The 26523-nt window shown below is 33.6% G+C and overlaps 2 protein-coding genes across 2 annotated transcripts; both read left to right on the top strand.

The window, feature by feature from the left end:
• Positions 1–4423: 4423 nt before the first annotated feature.
• On the top strand, positions 4424–26326 carry ARP4 (actin-related protein 4). The gene is made up of 20 exons (XM_028204316.2): positions 4424–4694; positions 4816–4907; positions 12302–12478; positions 12837–12910; positions 14081–14161; positions 14649–14709; positions 14853–14902; positions 15529–15583; positions 17053–17130; positions 17218–17271; positions 19963–20016; positions 20096–20156; positions 22655–22706; positions 23043–23109; positions 23366–23428; positions 23539–23601; positions 24594–24656; positions 24952–25016; positions 25517–25585; positions 25935–26326. Exons 1-20 carry the CDS (start codon positions 4682–4684, stop codon positions 25978–25980), a joined length of 1338 nt encoding a protein of 445 aa, XP_028060117.1. The 5' UTR covers positions 4424–4681; the 3' UTR covers positions 25981–26326.
• Positions 7528–8275, top strand: LOC114269714 (uncharacterized). Its single transcript, XM_028211076.2, has one exon. It carries the CDS (start codon positions 7675–7677, stop codon positions 8245–8247), a length of 573 nt encoding a protein of 190 aa, XP_028066877.2. The 5' UTR covers positions 7528–7674; the 3' UTR covers positions 8248–8275.
• Positions 26327–26523: the final 197 nt, after the last annotated feature.

The following is a 26523-nucleotide window of genomic DNA, read 5'->3' as shown; positions in this document are numbered from 1 at the left end:
AGTTATTCATTTTTTATCTTCCTCTCACTGCACAGTCAATCTCTCCTATTTTAACTCGATCGTCGGAGGGTCCGCCGGGGGATTACCACCCTTTTTGGACCTTTTTTTGTAGGAACGTTCATCAAGACCAGCGAAGCCATTAGAAGTGTGGATCAGATTGACCCATCTTCTGTTGGAACCAGATCATCATTAATAGTTATGATTAGAAAAATATAAAATTATAGAATTTTTTTCTTTAATTATAAGTTGCATGTACTATAATTTTTCTCTTTAAAAATATTTAAAAACTAGTAGGTGACCCGTGCGATACACGAGAATTTATTTTTAAAATAGAAAATTAATTGTAAGTTTTAATACTTTATGTTTAGAAAATTTTAACAATTAAAAGCTAAATACAGACAGATTTATTAATGGCTGTTGAAAATTTTTATCACTATGTGTGATTCTATGTAAAATAAGCTCGTAAAAATAATTTCTTTCAATTTTTTTTTATTTTTTTTTATAAAAAGAAGTGTATTGTCAATCTGAAATCAAATCATCATTTGTGTTAATCAAATATACCAAAAATCATGAATTTCACTTGTATAAAAAAAAAATATTTTGAAAAAAAATAAAAACAATGAAAAATTCTATAATATACAAATTATGACTTAGTTATAACTTATTATGTATTATTTTGATTATTAAATGTCTTTGTTAATTTCTTATGGTTTTGATTATGTCTAAAGTGGTTCATCGTGGTCTTTAATTATGCTTCAAGTGGTGTTTGATTATGATCTATTATAATATTTTTATATGACAATATTTAAGTATTCATTACACGAAATTTTTTTAAGGTGAGTTGACTCAAATATAAGATCCTAATAGTCATTTATATTGATACATAAAAAATTTTAAATTCAAATCATAAACATTGTCCTAAAAGAGAATTATGCACAAAACATCTATAACCTAAATAATTTCAGTTCTCAAATGAGTTTTGATTAATTATGTGATACATCATAATAACTACAAAATTTTTATTTCAGCCAAATAATTTTGCAAATCTTTTCTGACTGAGCACATGAAAGTGTATTATCAGTAATACTATAAATTCAAATTTTTATTTTTAATACTTCACACTATTTGTCATTTGACATTTGTCAAATTATCTTCTAAAAATTAAACAAAAAAAGTATTGAGTTCTGTATTTTATTTATTCAATCAATATGTATGTAAATCACTTATAGAAATACGATGTCTGAGATAAAATCACAATGGAGATAATTTTAATTAATGTAATGATATTTCATACTATGATATGTATTACAAAAAAATAAAATAAATTTAAATTTAAATTATTTATTTTCATAATCTTAGCATTATCGTTCTATAAAAGTGTTACTTGAACACTTATATATAATAAATTTAGTTAAATGATATGTTTATTTTGATAATTTTAGTTCTATTGTTCTATAAAAGTGTAATTATCATATAATGATTTTATGTGATATGTATATATATATATATTAAATTATAATATGGTAAAGAATAATGCTTGGGACCCCCTTTTGAGGGTCACCCCCTCACCCCCTTTGTCACGTGGCGGGTGGTGATTGGAGGAGCAGGAAAAAAAAGAAAAAGAAAATGAAAATGTAACCAATGAGAGAGAGAGGGGGTCAAAGGGGGTGGGAGGAAAAGGGGGGATGAATCATTGTTGTATAGTAAAATCAACACTCATTTTGATATTTAAAATAATAGTTAAATTAGAAGGAGAATTAGTATTTGGCAAGTTTTTCTCCTAGGTTTTTTTTGATTTTTTCCACTAAAAGACAAAAATTTTGCAAAACCAAAAAAAACAAATCCAAACAAATATCACATCCAATCCTATAATCATTTCACTTTTTCTCTCACAAATATCACTTCTAACCACAAAAAAATCTAATTATCTTCCCAAACACTAAAATTTTTTTCTCCAATAATATCCTATAACTAAAAAACCTACATAAAAACCCACTTCCCAGACACCCACAAAGATAAAAGTGATTCTAATCATTTATTTTTATTTTTATTTAGAAAATAAAAATATGTAGAAATAGAATCATAAAAAATCTATTTAAAAGATTAAATATAAATATGTTGTGATTGAATTAAGAAGAAAATACATATATTAATTATGTAGAGTATTAATTTGTTTCTTCAATATTTTTTTGAATTATTCATACATATTATACATAGGTATATAAAATTGAAATTAAATATAAATGTTTTGTAATTAATAATTTCATGTTAAATAAAAAATTTAATATAGATTAATATTAAGACATCAATAAAATAGATAAAAAAATATAAATGAAAATTAATTTAATCCATGTGATACATATAATTAAATACATTTTGTCTTATTTATTTATCTGTATATAAAAATAATTTTTTTTTCAAATATCATAATAATTAAATTAAAATATCAATTATATATAAAAAAAATCTAATAATGATAAAACTAAACACACAATGAAAAATATATGAAAAATAAGTATTTCTCAAATAGAGTACATATAAACTTAGTTATTATAATTGAAATTAAATTTGTATAGAACTTTATATGTAAATGAAAAAAACATATTGGCTTGACTCTCTAAGAAAAAAGTAAGTTTTTATAATGTGAAATAAAAAAAATACTACTTTTATATATATATATATATATATATATATTAGGGTATGCCTGTGCCTGAAGGTATGATGAAAATATTATTGAAATGAAAATGTAATTGTAATGATTTTAAGATTTTAAACAAATAATAAAATGTAAGTCTCACAACACAGAAACATAAGATAAAAATTAGACGAAATATGCGCTAGTGCTCTATAATAGAAAAAAATAAACAATAAATTAAGCACACTACCAGTACTCTGCAATATAAAGAGAATTCAATTTCAGAAGATCTTTATCTACTTGGGAGACAGAGGATTTGGAAAGACTTTATGATAGGTTAAACCAGTCTCAGATTCATATATTTAATAGGGATGATCAATGGCAATGGATGGCCTGCTCATCAGGTCGGTTTAGCATTTTATCTCTTTATAATCTGCTAGTGTTCACTGGTTCTATGGGAGTAGCTAAAATGCTATGGATTAATGTTTTTCCGCCAAAAGTTCAATTTCTTTGGTGGTTGCCCTAGAAGGGAAAGTTAAAGAGTTCAATTTTTCTTCAAAGAATTGGTGTTTCTGGACAATAATGCTTCGGTTACTTGTGTGTTCTGTAGAAATGGATGCGAAACAGTGTCTCATGTCATGCTCTGGTGCCCTTTTGTTTGGCAAATTTGTTCTGAACTTTTACACTAGTGGGGGATACAGTGGGTTGTACCTGCTAGTGTACTACCAGATTCAGAAGATACTCAAAAAATATACTAGGTTTATAGATATAAATACTAAAAAAAAAAAAAAAAACTTGCTGGACCTAAAAAAAATTAAACACCTCCCAAAAAAATTAGATACTTGCTAGAAAGAAAAAGATGCTTGGGTTAAAGATAGAAAAAGAATGGTTTGGTCGCCTGAACAGTATTTATACCAGATTCTTCCTTTTCCAATGGCTCCATTCGGCCAGCACTGTTGATGAAGATTGGGATGGCGGAAAAAGAGAGGGAAGAAGAGAAAAGATGCAGAGAATAATATGAGATTCGAGGTTGGGTCTCCTGCAAGGGTTAGGTTCCAATAAGGAATTGAAGAAGAGCACATGAATGGGCTCTGATGGAGAGAGAGAGAGAGAGATGAGGGTCTGTGTTCAAGATTTGAAATTTGAAAGAGAGAGAGAGAGTTGAGATGAGAGGAGTACTTGTGAGAGAGAGCTATTTTGAAACTTTCATTTTGGACCATTAGATCTTGATGGTAATTGATCTCAATCATGGAAATGTTCAAATAAGACAAATGAGAGTAAAATATTTTCAGCTATTGGATTGAATCAATCTAATAGTCTATATTTTGACACATATACATTTTGAGCCATTGAATTCAAATCAAGCGATCAGTTGTTATATATATATATATATATATATATACTAGTGGTGTGGCACATGCGATGCATGTGCAATTCAGATAAATAAGCATAAAAATAAATAATAAAGAAATTAATGCCATAATATGTATATTGTCTAAATGGTAAGAGTGTTCTTAATGAAACCCAAGGTCTTGGGTTCAAATCTTACTCATGCCTTTGAATAACATTTTTTTATTTTAGGATAGAAAAATTTGCCACGTGACAGAAGGAGAAGCTACCACACTATTAGACACCAAGTCATGTGCTCACATATATAATAGTATAGATATATGAGATAAATGGAAAGTGTTTCGTATTTTTTTTTTATTTTGTCATTTAGTGCACACGGGCACTTGCTAAGAAAATCATTAAAAAAATTATCATAAAAGACTTGAGGGACCTGATTTGGGGTTAGTTAAACGGGTCAGGTCGACTGCAAGTCCAAGCATAGCAATCCGACCCAACTCCCAAGTAAACCTTGTCCGAAAGTCCAAATCCGGTAACAATCGCAACCCGGGTCAAAACTCCATCGCGGTCTCTCGCTCAACCCCCATAAACGAGTTTCAAAACCCCAACAAAGCCCACAAAACACACAACACAACACTTCACGGAGAGAGAGAGAGAAGAATCGAAGCCCTCTCACCTCATCAATCGAACCCTGCAATCATGTATGGAGGAGGTGAGTTGAATTCATACACATACACGTACACATACACATATATGTATGTATAATTAGGTTTTGTGTTTGGTTCATTGTAGTTTGATTCATAGAATGTTGGTGTTGTTTGTGTGTTTTACAGATGAAGTATCCGCCATAGTCATAGACTTGGGTTCTCACACCTGTAAAGCCGGTTACGCTGGCGAAGATGCCCCCAAAGCCGTCTTTCCATCTGTAAGCAAACCCATTTTGAATTTAATTGGTTTCTTTGCTTCAAATTTGAAATTTTTTTGGTGGGTTTTATTTCACTGAGATGGAATGTAATTTTTGTTAGAAAAATGGTTTGTGAAACCATAAGTTTTAGCTGGTTTGTGAAACCATGAGTTTTGGCTGGTGGTTTGTGAAACCATAGGTTTTGGCTGGTTTGAAACCATGAATTTTGGCCAACTTCGAGCCTAATTTGAGATGAGATCTGGACACTGATTGAGGTGTGTTCAGGTGGAACGCATTCTTTGCTAGGTGGTGATTCACTTCGTATATATGGTTGTTCAACCATTTTCCGAGTGAATACGAAATTGACTCCGAAGAAGGCTTCAGCAACACGGTGGTTGAACGAATTCAAATTTGAATTCAAATTTGAATTCATCTCTTGTTTCATCCAGAAACTCCGAAGTTTTCTAATGGAAATTCAATTTCAATTGTGATTTGGTTTCTCCTCTTTCTAGGAGCATCTATTTCTTGATAGAGGTTCATACGGTGAAGGTTGGTTTTACAGCCGAATTTGGAAGAGTGTGCTCCCGCCTTTCAGGTGTATTCTCGAAGATGAATCGCTGAAATTCGAACAGATCTGAGGTTGTTCACACCGCCATCTCAGAGTCTATAAATACCCCACTCATCCTAAGTTTTAGGAGAGAAAAATTCGAATCGAATTAGAAAGTTTAGTCTCTTCAATTTTACAGTCCAAAATTGCTCTCTATTCTTGGTGTTTTGCACATAGATTTTTGCATTAGAGAGTTTTTGAGTCTTGGGGAAGGTATAACACAAGTTTAGCTCACTATATCTGAGATCATTGTGCTGCGGTCTTGGATTCTAATCATTGTATCCTGGGAGGTTGGCACCAATAACTTGAGCACCTTGGATAACTTGAGCACCTTGGTGGGGGCGAATTAAACCTTAAGGAAATTGTGTCCAACACAAGTCTCGACTAATTTTGTTATTGTATTGTTTGTGTTACAATTTTCATTTTATTATTCGGCATAATCTTCTTGCATAATTGTTTGTTTTGAAGTATTGTTGTGTTTTGTTGCTCCATTTCTCTGAAAAAATAAATTTTCCTCACTCGGATTACCTCCTTTGTGAAATTTGTTTTCTGCTTTGCTTGGTTGCAAATTAATTCCAATAATCACTTATTCAGACTTGTGCTCAATTTGTGATAACTTCTCAACAATTTTTGATGGCTTTTCTTGGAGTTTTGGTTTGAGATGTTCTAAATAAGTGTACTTTTTGACTTTTAATAAAAAGATGTGTAAGAAAATAGAGAGGATATGTTGATTGATGTGACCCAAATAAGTACACTTATATAGTTTAACCCAAACCACAATTTATGAACTCTATGTGTGTATGTACACACTGTTGGAGTGGCTTTATAACTCTTTTTTTGGGACTCTATATGGAATAAAGCTCCAAACTTTTGGTAGTGGAGTGCAAACAATTTGACCAAAATGTAGAAATTTGAATTTTTTTGGGGGGGTTTGTTTCACTGAGCTGCAATGTAATGTTCAACAGCTTTTCCCGGACTTTTATTGTTTTGGGTAAGATAAAAACCCACAATTTATGAACTTTATGTGTGTGTATGTACACAGTAATACAAGAATTTCTATTAGAGAAGGAAAAGGTTAAAACAAGAATTGCAGTGTTACTTTAGGTTATTGGAAGTTGGGAGCTCATGTTTGCGATGAAGAATTTGTTGTTAATTTGGATGAAGTGATGTTGGAGGCTCATGTCTACTTGTTACTGTTTTGATTTTTATCCTACGTATATGAGAAAAAAGAATTCAGGTCATGTTTGTCACTATTGGTGTTGTGTGGGTGGATGAGGTGAGGAGAGTGTTTGTCACCTTTTAATGCATTTTGAGTTTGTTGGACAACTTATCTTTGTTTGTTGTCTGGTTTGGTTTGGATAGTAGGGAGGGTGATTTATGATTTGATGGTTGGTGTAGTAGTGTTGTTCCCTATGTTACTAGGAACGTGGATTGTTCCGGTACTTGAAATGGGAACGGGAATGTGGTACGCTACATGCTCTAAAATGTGGTACGTTAGAGGTAGCCTTGCATTTATTATACTTAAGAAGTTAAGGTATTTTTAAAATAATTTTCTTTTAAGGGCAAATTATACTAACGGTCCCTATAGTTTGGAACTTGTGTCACTTTAGTCCCTGACTTTTCAATTGTGACACATTTCACTTTGAATTTTGAATCTTGTTCCAAATAAGGATAATTGAATATATCATTGCTTAATTTCAAGGGCAAAATCGTCAATTTGATAAAATATAAACTAATTTAACAAAAATAAATGGCAAAAAAATATTTTGAATTTTTAAAAATTATTTGTATCCACCAAAGATAAAATTATGTAAAATTGATAAATCTTTTATAAATTTATTTATTTATTTATTTATTTTACCAAATCAATTTTCATTATGTGTTTTGTTAAAATTTACCATCACCTACCACCACCTACTCCTCACCTACTACACTCACCCTCTCCTATATAATGAGTCACTCACCATTTGTAATATATAACAATATATCAATCAATAATACAATTCTCTATTTTTCTTTATACATTAAATTTTAACATGGTATCAGAGCGGGTTTAGAACCCAGTATTTTCACTTCCCCGGCGGGCGGCAACCTCACCTTAGCTGCCCGCCGGTCCTCAACCTAGTCCACTGAAATTTTCTAGACATACCTTCACTTTCCTGCATCTTCCAACTCTCCGCAATGCCAAGGTGGACCGGACTGGTTTATTTAGGGCTCCGGTCCAAGCTCCGGTTCGCCTGGACTTCGCCGCCGGGGTTCGGAGCTCGGCGCCTCTGGTTTCCCTTCACGGCGCTCTCGGCTTTCTCTGTTGGTCGGACTCTTTGGTCTAGGTTTAGAGGGAAAGGAAAGGAGTCGGCGGTCGCGGCTTCGGGTTCCGACTCGCCGGCGATTGTGTCGGTGGATGGTAGTGGCGGCGATATCGAGCCCAGCACTGCAACATCACTGATAGAGGATGTTGTCACTGAGAAAGATGTTGAACACTTATTGAATCTGCTTGAAAGCAAGGATAGGGAAATGGGGTGGCAAAATCTGATGGAACGCTCCACCTCAAACATGGCATACCAAGCTTGGCGCCATGAGCCCGAGACGGGACCTGTAGTGTACCGTAGCACAACTGTCTTTGAGGATGCAACTCCGAAGCTGGTTAGAGATTTCTTCTGGTATGCTGAGTTTCGCCCTAAATGGGATCCTATGCTTGCGCACTTCAAAATATTGGAGGAATGTCCTTCTACAAGGACGGTGATTGTCCACTGAATAAAAAAAAAAAAAAAAAACACAAAAAGGTTTTCTTGAACATATGCATTTTCTTTTTTTTCTTTTTTTTTGATCCAGCTTTGCAGAGGAGTGACAAGCCACGGCGTACCTTTTTTAAAACCCTCTCTCCACTCATTCATTTTATTATTATACCCACGTGGGCTGTCCCCATTCTTTCCTCCTCTTTTTAACTTTTTTTTTTTTTTCTCAAAGTTTTTGATCTGCCCAAGACGTCTTTACTACCCACTCTCTCACATTTTATTAAACTATCAACATACACCCACCTACAATGTAAGATGAAGCCATAAATGCCACGGTAGTGCACACACTTTACAACCACTCTCTTTTCTTCCACCACATGATCCCATTTCTTTTCTTTTCTTTTCTTTATTTTCCACTTTCAAACCCTTTATTTTTTTTATTTCTTTGAATTCAGATATATATATATATATTTTTTATTATAATATATTTTTCCTATCCCTACTTTTATTTTATTTTTTTCTATCTTTCTTTTTCCATCAATATTTCATTATTATACACCTCTTTAGTGCGCATCACTCTTTTTTCCATTATCTTATTATTATTTTTTATATTCCACAAAAAAAAAAAAAAAAAAAAAAGACGCAGGAAAATCTGCACACCAAACTCATTTTATTCATGTCGGGGCTCACCCCGATCACCATGTTTCCACATACACAAAAAATAAAAAAAAAATAAAAAAAAAATAAAAAAAAAATACAAACAAACAACCACCTTCACAGGTGGGATTTTTCTTCTCTACTATGCCGCCGGTCTTTTCTTCTTGCCTCCGTCCTGGGCGGCCCTTGACGGTGTTGCCTCCGTATTTCCTAGACCACCAAGCACGTTGCCTCCTCCCTGCTCCTCCACTACAGAATATGGCGGACCTCCAAAACGGAACATCACGGTGGCCTTCCGCTTCAGCTCCTTATTTTCTGCCTTTAGCACACTTATCTCTGCTCGCGCATCCTTATACATGCGTTGGAGCAGAGCCAGCTGGGAGTTTAACTGTTGCACCTCATTTGCCCTACTCTGCAGCCGGTGCGACAAGTTTGTGACCGCAGTCATGGTTTCCACACATGACTTCAGAGTATACTGATTGGCCTCAATATCAGTTTGCACTGCCATTTTTTGCTCCACCGATCGCATCGGAAAGTTCAACGGAGCAAACACAGAGGTGTTTGGTTGAGGTTCACTGGTCACCGCACCAGTTCTCTTTCTTGTTGACTCATTGAGGTCGGGAAAGAGAGTGAGCAGCCCACGGGAAGACGAAGCCATTTTCTGGGCAACAGAGTGTTACAGCGTATTACAGAGTTTCTCTCTCAGCAAAGGAAGAGTTTTTTTCAGAGGTTTCTCTCAGTTTTTTTTGTCTCAGCTTCTGCCTCAGCCTCAGCCTTCGTCTTGATTAAATAGCCGAGGCAGACACGCGCATCATGCGCTGCTCGGCGCTCGACGACAAAATGGGCTCGCCTTTTGATGGCACGCCTTTTGATGGCACGCCTTTTTATGGATTGGGCACGCCTTTTGATGGCACGTCTTTTTTGACCGATTGGGCACACCTTTTGAGGGTGCGACTTTTTAGGGGTCCGACAAGACTCTGTAAATTGTCCCGACATTGATTCCGGTTAGCTCCTTTATGGGTCCGACAAGACTCTGTAAACTGTCCCGATATTGATTCCGGTTAGCTCCTTCATGGGTCCGACAAGACTCTGTAAACTGTCCCGACATTAATTCCGGATAGCTCCTTCATGGGTCCGACAAGACTCTGTAAACTGTCCCGACATTGATTCCAGTTAGTTTCTACAAGGGTCCAGCAAGACTCTGTAAACTGTCACAACAACTGTCACAACAGTGTCTGCTACAACGGTCTGACATGACCCCATAAACTGTCTTCTACATCGGTCTGACACCGCCATCTAGTGTCCTCTACACCGTTATGACACCACCATACAGTGTCCTCTACAACGTTATGACACCACCATCCAGTGTCTTCACCAAAGGTCTGACACGACCATACAGTGTCTCCTATCCTCTTTTATTTTTATGTATTTTCTTGTTTTGTTACTCTCTCCAAACTCAAGTTGGTTAGTTTCTATCCTCCTTGAGTTTGCGGGGGGGCTGTTAAAATTTACCATCACCTACCACCAATTTACCATCACCTACCACCTGTGTTACATGGACTCTTCTATTTCCCCTACAATACCCGTGTCCACCGGATATGACATGGATAAGGGTGTGGGATATGTGTCCGACGCTCGTACCCAATTTAGACACTCAGATCCTTTAATTTGTGACAATATATGAAGAAAAAGAAACTTGCATTTGTTAGTAAAGCAATATTTTTAGGCTCCCACATGAATTAGATATAGAAATTTCATATTTGTTTCTAAATCATATTTAATTTCTAATATATTTCTACATAATTTAAATCATCTCATCCGAGAATATTATATAATATGCAATATATATGTACATATGACGTGTCCCCGTATCCATATACAATTTTGGATACATACCCCAAGATCCTAAGATTTAAATTTATGAAGGTCTGACGCTTGGATACACACCCGCACCCGACACTCGCACCCGAGTCCATGTAACATAGCCTACCACCACCTACTCCTCACCTACTCCTCACCTACTACACTCACCCTCTCCTATATAATGAGTCACTCACCATTTGTAATATATAACAATATATCAATCAATAATACAATTCTCTATTTCTATTTATACATTAAATTTTAACATGTTTGGATGATGATCATATAATGGGTGGTTGTTTTTATTTTCATTAAATTAGTTTTTATTTTTCCAAAAGTCGACAACTTTGATATCATTATTAAACCAATCCATTAAATCAAAATATCCAAAACTAAAAGCATTTCATATATTAAATATATCAATTACACATTAAAATTCTAACAACTGCTCATTACATGATTATCATCCAATCACATAATAAAAATTAATTTGATAAAATAAATAAATAAATGCGTAAAAGATTTATTAATTTTACATAATTTTATCTTTGATGGGTAAAAATAATTTTTAAAATTCAAAAATATTTTTTTGACATTTATTTGTGTCAAATTAGTTTATATTTTATTAAATTGACAATTTTGCCCTTGAAATTGAGCAATGATGTCTTTAATTGTCGTTATTTAGAACAAGATTTAAAATTCAGGATCAAATGTGTCACAATTGAAAAGTTAGGGACCAAAGTGACACGAGCCCCAAATTATAAGGACTGTTAGTAGTGTAATTCGCCCTTCTTTTAATTATTAGGCATCTAATAAAATGTAGTTTTTTTTTTTTTTCTCATGTAGCAAAACATTTATACGAGCATTATGTTTATGACACATTTTTTTATGTTTTGTCTTGTCAAAACTTAATTCATCTTAAAATTTAGTTCATTATATTTGATTTTTTTCCTCCTAAAAAAACATTTAAGGAAATATATTGGAAAAAGCTTTTGGGATCGCTTTGGATCACTAAATTTACTGTTTTGGAACAGAAGTGTACCATGTTTTGGAACGTGTGGGTATTTGTTTTTTATGGTAACATAGGTTGTACTTGAGGTTGGTTAGGAGGCTAAGGCGTGGAAAGTGGCTCCTTTTGTGTGAGGTGGATCATTTGGAAGGATGGAATAGGAGGCCCCTCGCTAATGTGGAAGTATTAATTGCTAAGTTGTTGCTTTTGGTCATTATGCAGTTATGTGGGGAAAGGGAGCAGGTTGTGTATGTGTTCTCTATTACTTGAACACTTCAAATCAAGGGTTCTTTTGTCAATGTTGGTACTCGTCTCTTTGTTACTTTGCAGTTGGAATCTTGAAGTTGGTCTTGTTTTCTTAAAAATGTGTAGGAATGACGTTGGTCTTATTTTCTTAGATATGTAGTGTAGGCATCCTTTGGTTTCTATTGTATCTCTAGATTCTCTTTTTTTGCGCACTCAAATGTATTATCTTTCAGTTCTCTGTATTTTCCTTTAGATTTTATTTTTACTTTTTATTGATCCTTATATATGTGTATTTAAGGTTGTTGGATCAATTGATCAAATGGATGTTGATGACCCTGGTAACCCAGAAAAGAACTCTGGATCTATTCCAGATTCTAAGAATGTTGTTAGAACTTTCGACTCAGAGAAATCCAAGGGAAAAAACAAACTTTATGTAGGATCTCAAGCCTTGGGATTCCGCCGGGATCATATGGAGGTTAGTTTGTTGATTACATTAATGAGGAATTGTGGGACATAGATGGTGTTTGGGAAGTTTGTGTGTTGGGTTTTTTTTTATTTTTTCCACTAAAAGACAAACTTTTTACAAAACCAAAAAAAAAACAAATCCAAACAAAATATCACATCCAACCCTATAATCATTTCATTTTTTCTCTTACAAACATCACATCCAACCACAAAAAAACCCAACTATCTTCCCAAACACCAAAAAATTTTTCTCCAATAAAATCCTACAACTAAAAAAACCTACATAAAAACCCATTTCCCAAACACCCACATAGTTTCATTACTTCCAAGTTTTATGGTTTTGATCATATGTTCTCCCATCTCATCAGGTGCTGTCACCCATAAAGGATGGAGTTGTGGTTGACTGGGATATAGTTGAGAGCATCTGGGACCATGCTTTCAGGTAAGTAGTAATCTAAATTATCTTCTTATTAGTATACTAGTGCTTATCTTGTTCTCTTTTCATTTTTTTGATGCTCTGATGGAAGTTTGACATGCTCAACCTGCAACCTGCCTAGATACTTTCTGCAGTAGATGGCTTAACTTTGTCTATAACCAATGAGTTGACCTTCTTTCTCTATCTTATTCTATCTGACCAACTTATTGTACTTGTCTTTGGCACCTATCACAAGCCGCTTGTATGAGAGTGACATAGCATAGCCTTTTCAGTTCCTTTCAACCACCAACATTTGAATGTCTCTGTGGGAAATATTTCTTCTTGATTAGTTGTCCTTTTGATCTGTTAGGTTAGATGGCACTGGAGGGGAAAGTAAAAATAATTTTTTTTTTTTTGGAAACACTTTCAAAAGATGCATATAGAGAGCAGTGATGTCCTCGTACTCTTTGGGAATGTGCAACTTCCACACTATTCAAATGCCAATAACCACATCATAGAGAAGTTAATACTCCACTCGGTATTCTCATTGTGAAGCGGGAGATAGGCTTGAGGGAAGAAGAAACAAATTTCTTTTGGTCAGTGGTTATGCCGTGATGTGGTTTTATTCTTATTTTCTTCTATTTCATATTTCTTTTTTAATCTTTTTCTTCATGTTTCAACTGTAACAGTAGTCAGAAAGGAGTTAATTTAGTGAAGTAAACTTTCATAAATCAGACCTGTTATGGGGGATGATTTAACAACGATTGTTTGTCTGTTATGCATGGATATGTTAGAGCAATTGCATTTTGTGGTTTTCAGTTCTGCTATTCATCTTCATTTTTTCATTAAAAAGACGAGGTCAATGTTGTGGCCATCTGTTTGTATAAGCTTGGAAGCTTTGACGTACATCATATTCGAGTGTCTTCTTTTTCTTTCATTAAGCTTTCTACTTCTTTAAAACTTTGTTGATTATATGATTTATATCAGTTTTCTGGTTTGAAATTTTAGATATATTTCCACACAGAATGGAACAATGTATCTTGTGATTCCAGAAAGCTTGAATATATCTTGGTTTATATTAACTAGAAGCCTCTTGTTAGTTGTTTGTTTCTTTTCTTTTTCTGGTGCCCTTTCTACTGCCCTTTTATCTTGTTGTCTATGAATTTGCTAATTATAATTGGCCTTTGTTAATTTTAGGGAATGTCTACTGGTTGATCCCAAAGAACATCCAATGCTACTAGCTGAACCATCTTCAAACAGTCAACAACAAAGAGAAAAGTGAGCTTGCAGTGAGAGCCCTTTCATTGGTTTGATGATATATATCTGATCCCCATCTTTGTTTTTTCAAAAAATTGAACTTTGTTTTAAAGATAATCTTAGTTCTCGGATGATAATTATGATACAACTGTTAAACTATCAAAATGATAAATAATAAAATGATACAACTATCCTTGATGTTGCTCATCAAATGACTTGGAGATCATGATGAATTTAAAGGCTTAAATTTTGGTTTGAACCTGTTTTTTTCATTTTTAGAATCAATGTAAAGTATTATAATCTACCAATTATCTAAAGAGTTTCTTGCCTTGTAGTGCTCTTTTTTTTTTTTTTTTCCCCTTCTCCATGCATTTCTGAATCTAATTATTTGTTTTCTCTAGAAGATAAATGAATTGCCTAACTTAAGTCAACTCATCTTGATTTTAATATTATAGTATGAAGCGCATGGCTCTATGTTTAGCAATGAAACTTGTTACATGTCTGACAGGACAGCAGAGCTTATGTTTGAAAAATACAAAGTCCCTGCCCTATTTTTGGCCAAGAATGCTGTATGCTCCTCATTCTACCCTTAAAATTGATACTCAATGCAAATTGAAAATTGTTATTTCATTACTTGTTTCTCTCTCTCTCTCTTTCTCTGAGATAGTGCAGTCTTTAATTTGTTATAATAACTTAATATTGAAAATGGCAGGTTCTCACATCTTTTGCATCTGGACGGGCTACCTCTTTGGTTGTTGACAGGTTAGAGAATAGTTAACACTTTTCGTTTATGAATTGTGTGTGTTAATTTTTTTGTTTGTTTTGTTTTGTTTTGTTTTGTTCTTTTTTTTTCCTTTTTCTTTTTACCAAGTTTTCAGGCCTTTGAATAACTTCTTCTTCATCGTACATGGATTATCTTTTTGTTAGTCTTGTGAGTTTTTAGGCCATATTGACACTTAATGCTTATTTATTAATTTAAGAAAATTCTTAATAGAAAGGCGGTTTCCAATTAGGATTGTTAGAACTCTCACTATCCAGCCTATTGCAATTATGTTAGCTTGATGTGTATATGATTTAGACTTGGTCCATTACTTTGTGTAGCTTTTGTTTTAGGGCAAATGGTTGTTGTGCAATGTTCTTGTGTTCTTTTCAATTATTTAGCCATTATGGGCTGAACAACAATAACAAACGGTGCCCTAAACCTAGTTGAATGTGCCAAATCACTTTATAGGGGGAAACAAAATTGTTTATGGAATTAATACTCTATGCAACTGTGAGTTCTGAATCTGCTTTTGCAGTTCTGAGATTTATTTCTTTTTTCCTAATATTGATTGGTTGCTGAAATTGACACTAATCAGTTGTATTTCCATGACCACTAACTGATTCAGTGGTGGAGGCTCAACTACCATCGCCCCTGTACATGATGGTTATGTTCTCCAAAAGGTATTCCTCTTGAACAAGTGAAAAGATGACATTGTGTTTATCTTGTTAAATTTTTTATTATGTTCCAAACTTAATTCCACATCTGAAAAGTCAAACTCATGTTTTCTAGAAGTTTCTAATCAGTTCATAAGTCAGCTATCTGTTATCTTCATCCCTACATGGATGCCTGTATAAGTCATCACACATTATAAAACATATTTCATAGTTATTTTTGTTTTTTGGCATTATTGATTCAGGTGGAAATTTGAATTATTATTGAATTTGTAATCTGTAATTTACTTTGTTAAATGTGGAGAGTTTTGAGAAGGGATGCATGTCACTGTCATGATATCACTATTTAAATGTGTTCATTAAAGGCACCTAAAAGGGTGCAACCTATGTATACGAAGTGCACCAAACTAATCTAAAGTCGATAAAACTAAGATTAACTCCTTTTTTGTTTTGTTTTGTTTTTTTTTGTTTTTTTTTTTGTCAGCAATAAAACTAATATTAACCATAAAATCTACTAAAGAAAAAGAAGATTTTCAAGACTTGTAACCGAGCATGTGAAGTAATGAGGTCTTCAAACAAGAAGAACACACATTTGTTGGAAAAGGATACACAGCTTTTGAAAAACATTTAGTTAACGGAGAAGCATACACAAATATTTTTAGGATACTCTGTGTTTGTTAAGGATACATACTTGGCGTGGCTAGGATCGTTACCTTATTTGGTCATTTTCCTATATGATATTTTGAGTAAGTAGTGTTTTTTCTTAATTAGTAATGTTAGGTTGCCTCAATTGACTTTCTATCAAGTTAGCCTTGCCTAATGGTAAATTTCTTTTAGTTTTTTTAAGCAGGGTTATTTTTAGTTTAAATAATTTGTTTTAGTTGAATTACCTTTATTTTTGCAACCGCAAAAATGAAAGAGTATATGAAATGTGTCGGTAGTTAAGTTATTTTCTTTTAAGAGTTTGTTCCCTAACCTGTGACTTTGTATTTTTAACTGTGATTTAGTAACTTAAAAAAAATTGAAAAAATTATAACGGAGTAATGGACTATCGGGTGATGACTTATATAGCAAAAGAGTAGGCAGTAAGATTAAAATATGCCGAATTTAGTCTCCATTAATGGGGTCTGGGAGGAGTGTACTAGGTAAGACCCATCCCTGGCATTATTTGTGCAGAGTGTTGACCTCAGGTTAAAACTTACAACCTCAGGTTAATTGGCCGAGTTTGACCGCCGAACTAGTGGTCTCCTATTAAACAACAGTCATAATGTGAGAATAGAAATTTGGGATGGGTCACAATGGAATTAGAAAAAGTTTGATAAATAGGAAAATTTGTAAGAAATTTTATCCAGAGCCAAGACAGGGTCAATTAAAGTGTTTGCTGGCAATATTGAGGGTATCAAATTATGGTTAATCATAATTAGCAATTTAACCTTCGTTTTCTTTTTTTGTTATATATTGTTGTTTTTTGTCAATAGGCTGTGCAATCTTCGCCAATTGGAGGAGAATTTCTTACTGATTGCTTGATGAAAAGTTTGGAAAGCAAAGGCCTCACTGTGAGTCACTACTTCGAAATTTTGAGGAGGTTAGTTATATGAAATAGTTGTGTATTTGACTAAAATATGTTTGTATTTTGGTTGCAGATAAAACCAAGATATTCTTTTAAAAGAAAGGAAATACGACCCGGAGAGTTTCAGGTTATTTATGACCTTGTATCTTTTCATTGGCACTGTTTTGTATCAGAACAATTTTTTTTTTTCTCATATTGTAGTAAAGTTTTTTTCTTGTGTAAATTGGGCAGGCATGTAATCATAATTAGGCCTCATTTGGAACTAGTTTTTTTCTAGCTTTTTTAATCTGCTGCTTAACTAGATTTTAGTTTTAGTTTTAGTTTTAGCTTTTGGTAAAAAAAAGTCAAAAACCCACTTTGAAAGCCCCTTAAAAGTTAAAAAATGAATGTTAATTGAAAAAGGATAATAAGGCCCCGTTTGGGGACTTATTTTTTTAGCCAATTAGCCAAAAAGTTACTAAATTAGCCAAAAAGCCAACAACGCATACCAAGAAGTCGAAGATTCTCTTTTCTCTCTTCTTTTTGCACATCTTTTCGTAATTAGCCAAAAAGTCATCCCAAACATACAAGTTTTTTTTTACCTACCTTTTTAGCCAAATAGCCAAAAAGTTACTAAATTAGCCTGTTCCCAAACGAGGCCTAAGACAAAAAAAAGCTCCCTTAAAATCCTTTTTTTAAGCCAAACCAAATGTGGCCTTAATGGTTGTCTTACGAGCTAAGACCCAGAAGTGGCCTGTTTTATTACTTGTTTTATTATCTTTCTTTTATTAATACTTTATTTTATTTTATTTTATTTTTTATTACCTTTTCAAGAATTATGAATATAGTCCTTTGAAATTTGCAGTATGGTTCATGTTCAGTAGTGTCATTTCTTCATGATCCTGATGAATGATATGACTTCACAACATGTCACGCAATAATTTCTCTTTCTTTCTAAACCACTTACCATGGTTTCTATATAGAGTTCTTCATCTTTTCCTAACTCTTTAGTTTCAATGTAAATATTGTAGTGAAGCTGTTGTTTGGTGATTTAATTTTACTTCATTATCTTTGGATGAAATATTCAAATATATGACATAATAAATATATAAATTTATATGTTTTTGTGCGTGTCACTTAGGTGCTATGAAGCACGGATACTCCGAAATAGCTCCCGTACGCGTATCGGATACGGATACGCGCCCGATACGGCGGGATACGTATCAGATACGAGAAATGGAGTATCCAATTTTTTTTTTTAATTTTTGAATTTCGGATACGGCTCGGATACGCGAGGATACGGTAAGGATACAGTCAAGATACGGTATGGATACGGCGGGGCAAAAAAATAATTTAAAACCTTGAAATTGGGGTCAAATTGTAAAATATGAAAAAAATATAAAATGAAACACAAAATATAGAGTTCTTCGTACAGCTAGGTCGAACCAAACACAAGAACCAAACTCTCTCTTCCCTGGGTCAAACAGCAGCCGCGAAGGAGGAGGAGTTTGGAGTTCGTCGTCGTCTCGGACAGCAGTCGCCGATCGTCGATCAGACAGGAGCTCCACGATCGGCTTTGAGGTTCGTCCCTCTCTCTCTCCCTTTCGCTCCCTCTGTCTCCCTCTCATCCCCTCCCCCCTCTCGAGTCGCGATCTCACGAACTCTCTCTCTCTCGAGTTCGATCTGTCTGTCTGGTTGGAGATCGTGACTCGATCTCATCCCCTCCCCCCTCTCGACTCGATCTCATCTCATCTGTCTTTATTTTATTTTTTTTAAATTTTTTTTTAATTGTTGAATGTATACTCTGCGATTTGCAAATCAAATAAGATTTAAAAAAAAAAAAAAAACTTATATATATTATTCGGTTTAAATAAAACAAACAAATAAATAAGGTAAAAAAACAAATAAGGTAAAAAAACAAATAAATAAATAAACTTATTAATAAATAAATAAATAAAATAAGGTAAAAAAACTTATTAGTAAATAAATAAATAAATAAACTGATTAAAAATAAAATTTGTTAACTTATAAAATTATAAACTTTGTAAACTTATTAATAAATCAAATAAGGTAAAAAAACACTTATTAATAAATACATAAATAAACTTATTGATAAATAAATGAACTTTGTAAATTTTTTCCCCCTTAATTTGGGATTGAATTGCATTATGGTTGTTATGGGTGATGTTATATTGTTAAAATTGTTGAAATTTAATTGAATTGATGAATTTTTTGTTATGGATGATGCATTATGGTTGTTATAGGTGATGCTACATTATTGTTTTGTTTTATTTGTTTACTAAAAATTGTTGAAGTTTTATTTTTGTGTATGCTACATTACTAAAAATTGTGAAAAAAAATATTTTTTATGAACGTATCCCCGCCGTATCCGTATCTTACTTTTTCGAATTTTGCCGTATCGCAGTATCCGTATCGTATCGTACCCGTATCCCGTATCCGTGCTTCTTAGCTTAGGTGTCATGTCCATTTTTCAAAAATTCGTCTATTGGTGTGTCCGTGTCCGTGTCGTGTCATGTCATGTCATGTATTCATGTCTGTGTCTGTGCTTCTTAAGTACAAAGACACATACTCGGCCATTCACCCAGCTAACGCATCTACTGTCCCCTCCCCCCAAAGAAAAAAATGAGAAAAAGACAGCCCTTAGGCTGATCTACTATCCTATATGTGAGTTTTTATTACTGAAAATCTGTGTTTTTCTTAGATGCATGTGATCTTCTTTCCTGTTATGCTTATGTCATTAATGCATCTATCTACTTTATTCCGTTGGTGACTGGCTACCTCACAACTTTTCAAATTCACTTTTTTTTTATTCTCATAGACAGTGGATCTTGATTTGCCAAACACAACAGAAAGTTACAAACTGTTCTCCCAGGTGTGTGGTTTACCAGAATTTTCCCTTTTCATTCATCACCTCTCTGTTTTTTCTACTCAATGTTCTTTTATTGTTGCAGAGGGTTATTGTCAGTGATATTAAGGAATGTGTGTGTCGAGCACCAGACACTCCTTATGATGGTTTGTGTTCCAGTGCTTTTTGTCCTTCATGTCACATTAATTTATTTTGAATTTGTTGGCTTTGTCCATTAGTTTATTGTGGTTTCAATGTTTCCATTTTTAAGATAATATAATAATTCAATAAGTAACATGCAGTCAATTTTGACGACAATGAATTATTTTGACCACAATAACATGTACTCAATGAATTACGTACTTTGTGTAAAATTATGTTGACTAAATTTTTTTTAAAACTCGACATATTTTTCAATCTTCAAAAACATTTGCACTTATATATTGTGATTAATTACTCTCTTTCTGATCAGCAACCCCTTGAAAGTGGTCTCCACATTTGCACTTCTATATTGTGATCATAGTTGTCAAATCGGGATTCGTATCGTGAATCGAAATGACCTTGTAAAGAATCACGAATCGAATTGTGAATCGTAAAGATCCGGTCACATTTTCGAAATTACTTAAAAACATATATCTACACACTTAGATGTTAAATATATTTTATGAATATGAAATATTTAGACTTAAATCAATAAAAATGTTATTTTAAATGATAATCATATAGTTTAATAGGTAAGAAGTTAACAAAGGTTCCTATATAAGATCATCATCTTATTTTTTTATTTTTTATTTTAGATATTTCTTATTAACCATTCTTAATAAAGATAGTAACCGAATAGACAAACTAGTAATTTTCTAAGTAATAATAATTAACAACGATATTGATACATACTTTTCTAAGTAAAGGTTAGCAAATAATAAGAAATAATTATTTAGAATCTTTTATTTTAAAGTCAAAAACTTTTTGAAAGGTATAACTGACCTCACACATGTAATGTTCAATTATATTCAATTTAATAGAATAGCAATAGATAATTCATAGTGTAACTTTAATCTTAAACATATTTAGAAGATATATTATAATTTTTTAAAAGGAGAAAAATGAGAAGAAAGGTTAAAAATATGTTGGATTTGACTGAATCTAATTGAATTCTATTAAAAACTCCATGATCACTAAAATAACAATAAATTATGTATATATGTTGGTTATTTTGATATTAAACACTATTAGAAGTTGTATTATGTCATTTTCACTAAAAAGATGAAAAAAAATAGTCATCCAATATGCATCTATTGAGGCATGCTAGACCCTACGACACTGCGAGATGCTACTAAAGACCCAACATGCAATGTTGGCTTGTTGGCTAAGTTGAGGACCTTTGCTAGCACATTGTTGTGTGGCTAGGCACCTTGATGACATAAACCTAAGTTGGGCGAGCACCTTGTTTGAGATAAGCTTGGCCCTATGAAGCGACTTATGTCGTACTTGGTGCACTTGAGGCGTCAGGCCTACTTGTGGCATCCGGGTGAAGACGGAGCTTCCTTGTGAAGTTGTTTTGCTTGACAAAGCATTGGGCTCTAATGTTCAAACGGGTGAGACCATCAACACTCGATTTGTCAACGAGCTATGACGGGCTTAAACTTGGTGGAGTTTGAGTGCCACATGGGCGAAAAATTGATCCGCTCATGTTGGACACAATAATTTCAAAAATTGCATGAATTGTAAAAAGTGAATCGAATCATGAATCGATTGTGAATTGTGTGATTCCCTAGAGATTCACTTCCAAAATAGATTCACCCATAGATTCATATCGATTTTGCAAAAATTGCAAATCAAATTGCGAATTGTAAGATTCTGATAACAAAGATTGTGATTAATCTCTCTATATATTAATTACTTGGTCCCCACATCATAATCTACTGTCTAGTAACCATAGGCTACAAAAACTTTACTTGCGATTTATCTTCCGGTAATATAAAGCACTTTCCACACAGTGTGGAAGGGAGCCTGTTCTCACTATTCAATCATTGTACTGCCAATTTCTATATTTTGATGAAAATACTAACCTTAAATCTGGTTCAGTGTGTTGGAGTTTGAATTGTGGTGAAGAAATGCAAGAATTTTTTATGACAAGTTTGATGATGTTGATGAGCTTTGGGACAATTTTTTATTTGTCATTATTTTTGGGTTTTGGCTTCATCTCCCTTTAAGTGGGTGCCTTTGTTCCTGTTTGCCATGTCTAATTATTTTCCTTTTCTCTTGTTGATTTCTTGTCTTCCTTGATGTACTTTGTCCCTCTATTTTTATTTTTACTGTTTCTGATAATAAAAAAAAGTCTGAAACATGGTGAATTTCTCTCTCATGTCTTTGTTATTCACACTTTCCCTTTCCTTGGATGAATTTTGAATCCTTGTTCAAAAAAAGGAGAGAGTAAATTATTTGTAATCAATAAGAGAGAGTAATGCCCCTAGGATGGAATTTCATTATGTAAAGTCTTCTTTAATTAACATTTGATCTTGTTTATGTGCTTTAGGTTAAATCTTTGTTATGCTCAATGCATATTTATTATTATTTGTAGATACCTATTTATTGTTTTCACCTCTGAAGATTTTGAGGCATTAACTGCAGAAGCATATACTTATCCTGTATCATTTCTTTTCAGAGAGTGCATATTCAAACATTCCAATGACACCATATGAGCTTCCTGATGGGCAGTAAGTCCTTGCGATTCTCACTGAGTTTCTTTAGAGAATAGGGTTACAATGTGTACTTTTTGCTAATTATTTTTCAAATCATAGTAATATCCGAAACCCTTATTCACATGGGTTGCATTTTAAATCTCTAAACTCCATTTGTTGACGTCTCTTAGTGCATGCCCTATACCATTACATTACACCAACATCTTGTTGATTTTGTGGCCAGATTTACCTTACATTCATATCGTTGCCCAATTTGTACATCTTTGTTCTTGACCAAGTTTTTCACTTCTAAACTTCATCATTTGCTTGGATTCATAATGCCCTTGGATTTCGTTCGTCGTGCATAATCAGGACAATAGAAATTGGAGCTGACAGATTCAAGATTCCTGATGTACTGTTCAACCCAACTTTGGTTCAGGTTAGTGGATCAAAAACTAGGATATGCTAGCTTTTTGTATGCTCTTTTCCAGGGATCAAAATGTCTTTTTGATGTGTTGTTTCTGTTAGCATGGAAATGTAAACCTTTAGGAAACCTAAGGAAATGTAAACCTTTAGTGAACCCTTAGATGGTTTAGCTGATCTACACTGGTGACCTTTTTATTTTCTTTATTTTGATATGAGTATGACATACTTCTAGTTGACATGTTATTTTTTACTTGTGATCTTAATCTCAGACTATTCCTGGTATGGAAAGTTCCGCAGAGACTGCTGCTTCTGTTCGTGGCTTGCCACAAATGGTAAATTCCTTTGTCTTTGAATGCACATGTTCAATGACATGGACAGGGGGTTTGACATATTATTGTTTCCTTTTTCCCTTTTATCAATTGTTCCTTTTGAATTGATGCAGGTTATAGAGAGCATTAATAAGTGTGACGTGGATATTCGGAGAGAACTGTTTAGTAGTATATTGGTAAATTTACTCTTGGCAATTTTAATGCTCTTGGCTACTCATTTTTATAAGCAAGGTTGTGGTTTTTTTGTTTCAATTTTTTTCTCTTGTTATTCGATTATTGTTTTATTACTATCTTCTCTTGTTCTTTTTTAAATGGAAAATATTTTTTTGCCTAATATGACATGGACATTATGAATGAAGATGCCAAGTGGAATCATCTATAATATCTTCCAAGTCTTAGTCTCAACAGGAGTAGGACCTTTTGTTTTGGAACTGAAACAATTTTTTATGTAACCTACTGAACACCACATATAAAGACCCAATAGCACAACTTGATCCTAGTATGAGCTAATACCACTTCTAAAGCCCATGTCTAGGCATTTCATGAAATTTCTAAATTACTATTTGACTTATGAAAGCTTAGAAAGTGTATATAAGACTGAAGCCAGAGAAAACTATTCAACAAATACTATGAAATAAGACCCAACATGACTGAAAGTTTGTTCACACAAGCTCTTATGCATGCCCTGCAAGCATATATGTTTGACATAGTTGGCTCCAGATCTCTCTGTCACTCATTATTTGGTGATCTACTGACACATCTTCATTTTGATAAAATTGATACTTCATATGGAGTCTTGGACATAGTTGGCTTCAGATGTCAACAACTCTTTTGGATCTTCTCCTTCTTTGACTTTTGTATATGCTTTCCTTTCTTAAGGGTATATGGTTGCATGCATCAACTATCTTTTATCGAAGTTATCAATTCGGTTTTCACGTGCATTTTGGCTTCTGAATTGTGATGGAATGTCCTGGATCAGTCCCGTGAATTATTTTTGTTCACCACCTTGATAAAAATGTATATACCTAACATATCGTTGATATACTGATTATTTAATATGTCAGATGTTTTTGAACAGTTTTAACCATTGACTATGCATACACTAATCAAAAGTTGCTTCATCTCGATTAGAACAGACAATTATGTGCTAATTCATTGTTTGCTGCAGCTTTCTGGTGGCACGGCATCAATGCAACAGTTAAAGGAACGTCTTGAGAAAGACTTGCTGGAGGTATAGTTCCTCACTTGCCTTGTTTTATTTGCACTTTATTGCAATGACCACTAGGCTGATGACCCATTATGCCATTTAAATTAGCTGTTACGTACTAGTTAAGTTCATTACTAACTGGCAGTATTTTTGGTTCCATGTTGTCAATCATTATCTTTTATTATTTATTGTTTACCCGTGGCTTGTCGTCTGAAGTTTTCAGGATGACAATGTTATTCTCTCTTTCATGTTTTACAATTAATAAGCTCCTTGCTAATTTTTTTTTATTTTTTTTATTTTTTTATCCTTCAATTTCTAGGAGTCTCCTCAAGCAGCTAGAGTTAAAGTATTGGCAAGCGGAAATGCAACAGAAAGGAGATTCAGGTTGAATATTTATTTCTAACACACCCCACCTCTTTTCTCTCTCACATGACAGCGTGCACATGTTTTGATATGCAATATGTTAAATTGACACCCTTGCTGTAAGGGATGTAGAGTTGAGTTGAGCTGAGTAATAGGTTGTTCAAAATTGGCTTGTTCATCTTAATGAGCTTCAAAATATGTTCAAACTTAACTTGTTTACCTTCAGGAGCCAATAACAAACTGGGGCTAGAGTAGCTTGTTTTTTTTATTATAATGCTTATAAGGTTATCGAGCTAAGTAGTAGTTTGTTCAGCCTTAACTTGAAAACTTGATTAGTTTTAAACTGTATCAAACCTTGGTTTGTTTACATCCCGTACCAATAATGCAATAATGCTATGGTTTAAGCTGTAGTCAAGCCTTCCTACAAGTCTATATCATCAGTTGATATTTTACTTTTATTTTCCTTCCTTTCTGGGAAAAATCGTTGTTTACTTGATCTGTTATTTTATGCATGTATGCAGTGTTTGGATAGGAGGGAGTATATTAGCATCTCTTGGTTCGTTTCAGCAGATGTGGTTTTCAAAGTCTGAGTAAGTTTATACTGTTCGGTACTGTTTTCTTTGTCATTTTGTTTTTTATGTTTTCAGAAATAAAAGCATTGACAGTTCGGAAACCCAAACCCTAAACACTTCCAAAAATTCAGAAAACAACTTGCAAGTGTTTCCTGAAGAAACAGTGTTTCAGAAAATTTTCCCAAATACAGCTTTTGAATTTAGTATACCAAATAAGTTTAATTTCCATTGTTTATTTGCGATGACAAAAAACAGAAAAAAGAAAATGATCTGCCGAAATTTTCAAAGGGAGCTCTAGCCCTTCCACTGTTTCATAAGCTTGGCATCTCACTATTGCGCGCATCTTTCATTTGTGCAAATATGACAGGTACGAAGAGCATGGGGCATCTTACATTCAAAGGAAGTGCCCTTAATATGCCATATTTCCGACTCAATATCAAGCAAAGAGGTGGTCGGATAAGGGATTCTGCAGAGCCCTATATTCATGCAATGATTTGATTTTTGGTTTATTGAGCTGTTAATCTGTGCCCGATTTAAGTTATATTCAGACTCGTATGGATTCAAATCACTTGGATGTCTCACTATTGATCTGCACTAAATTATACTCTGTACAAGTAGTTTATTCTGCACCCAACTGTTTGTATCCTTGGGGGCAACTGTCCCTCTTTCTAACTCCTATTTAAAGGATCGTGTTAATGACCAGCCTATGGTTGTCATCAATCAAAGGTTTAGATAATGACAAAATAGTTAGATTTTCAATGCAGTTTTTACATATTTTCATATATTGCTGTCATTAGCATTTTGCTTATGAAATGTTGATTTCAGCAGGACAGATCCAGGAATAAGCTTTTAGGGGAAGAATAATGCTTGGGACCCCCTTTTGGGGGTCACCCCCTCACCCCCCCTTTGCCACGTGGCAGGGGGTGATTGGTGGAGCAGGAAAAAAAAGAAAAAGA

Source organism: Camellia sinensis, chromosome 4 (assembly GCF_055761805.1).
Source record: "Camellia sinensis isolate YWXY chromosome 4, ASM5576180v1, whole genome shotgun sequence".
Taxonomy (NCBI): Eukaryota; Viridiplantae; Streptophyta; class Magnoliopsida; order Ericales; family Theaceae; genus Camellia; species Camellia sinensis.
The sequence above is the reverse complement of the archived record's forward strand: the minus strand, read 5'-3'. Positions and strand labels throughout refer to the sequence as shown.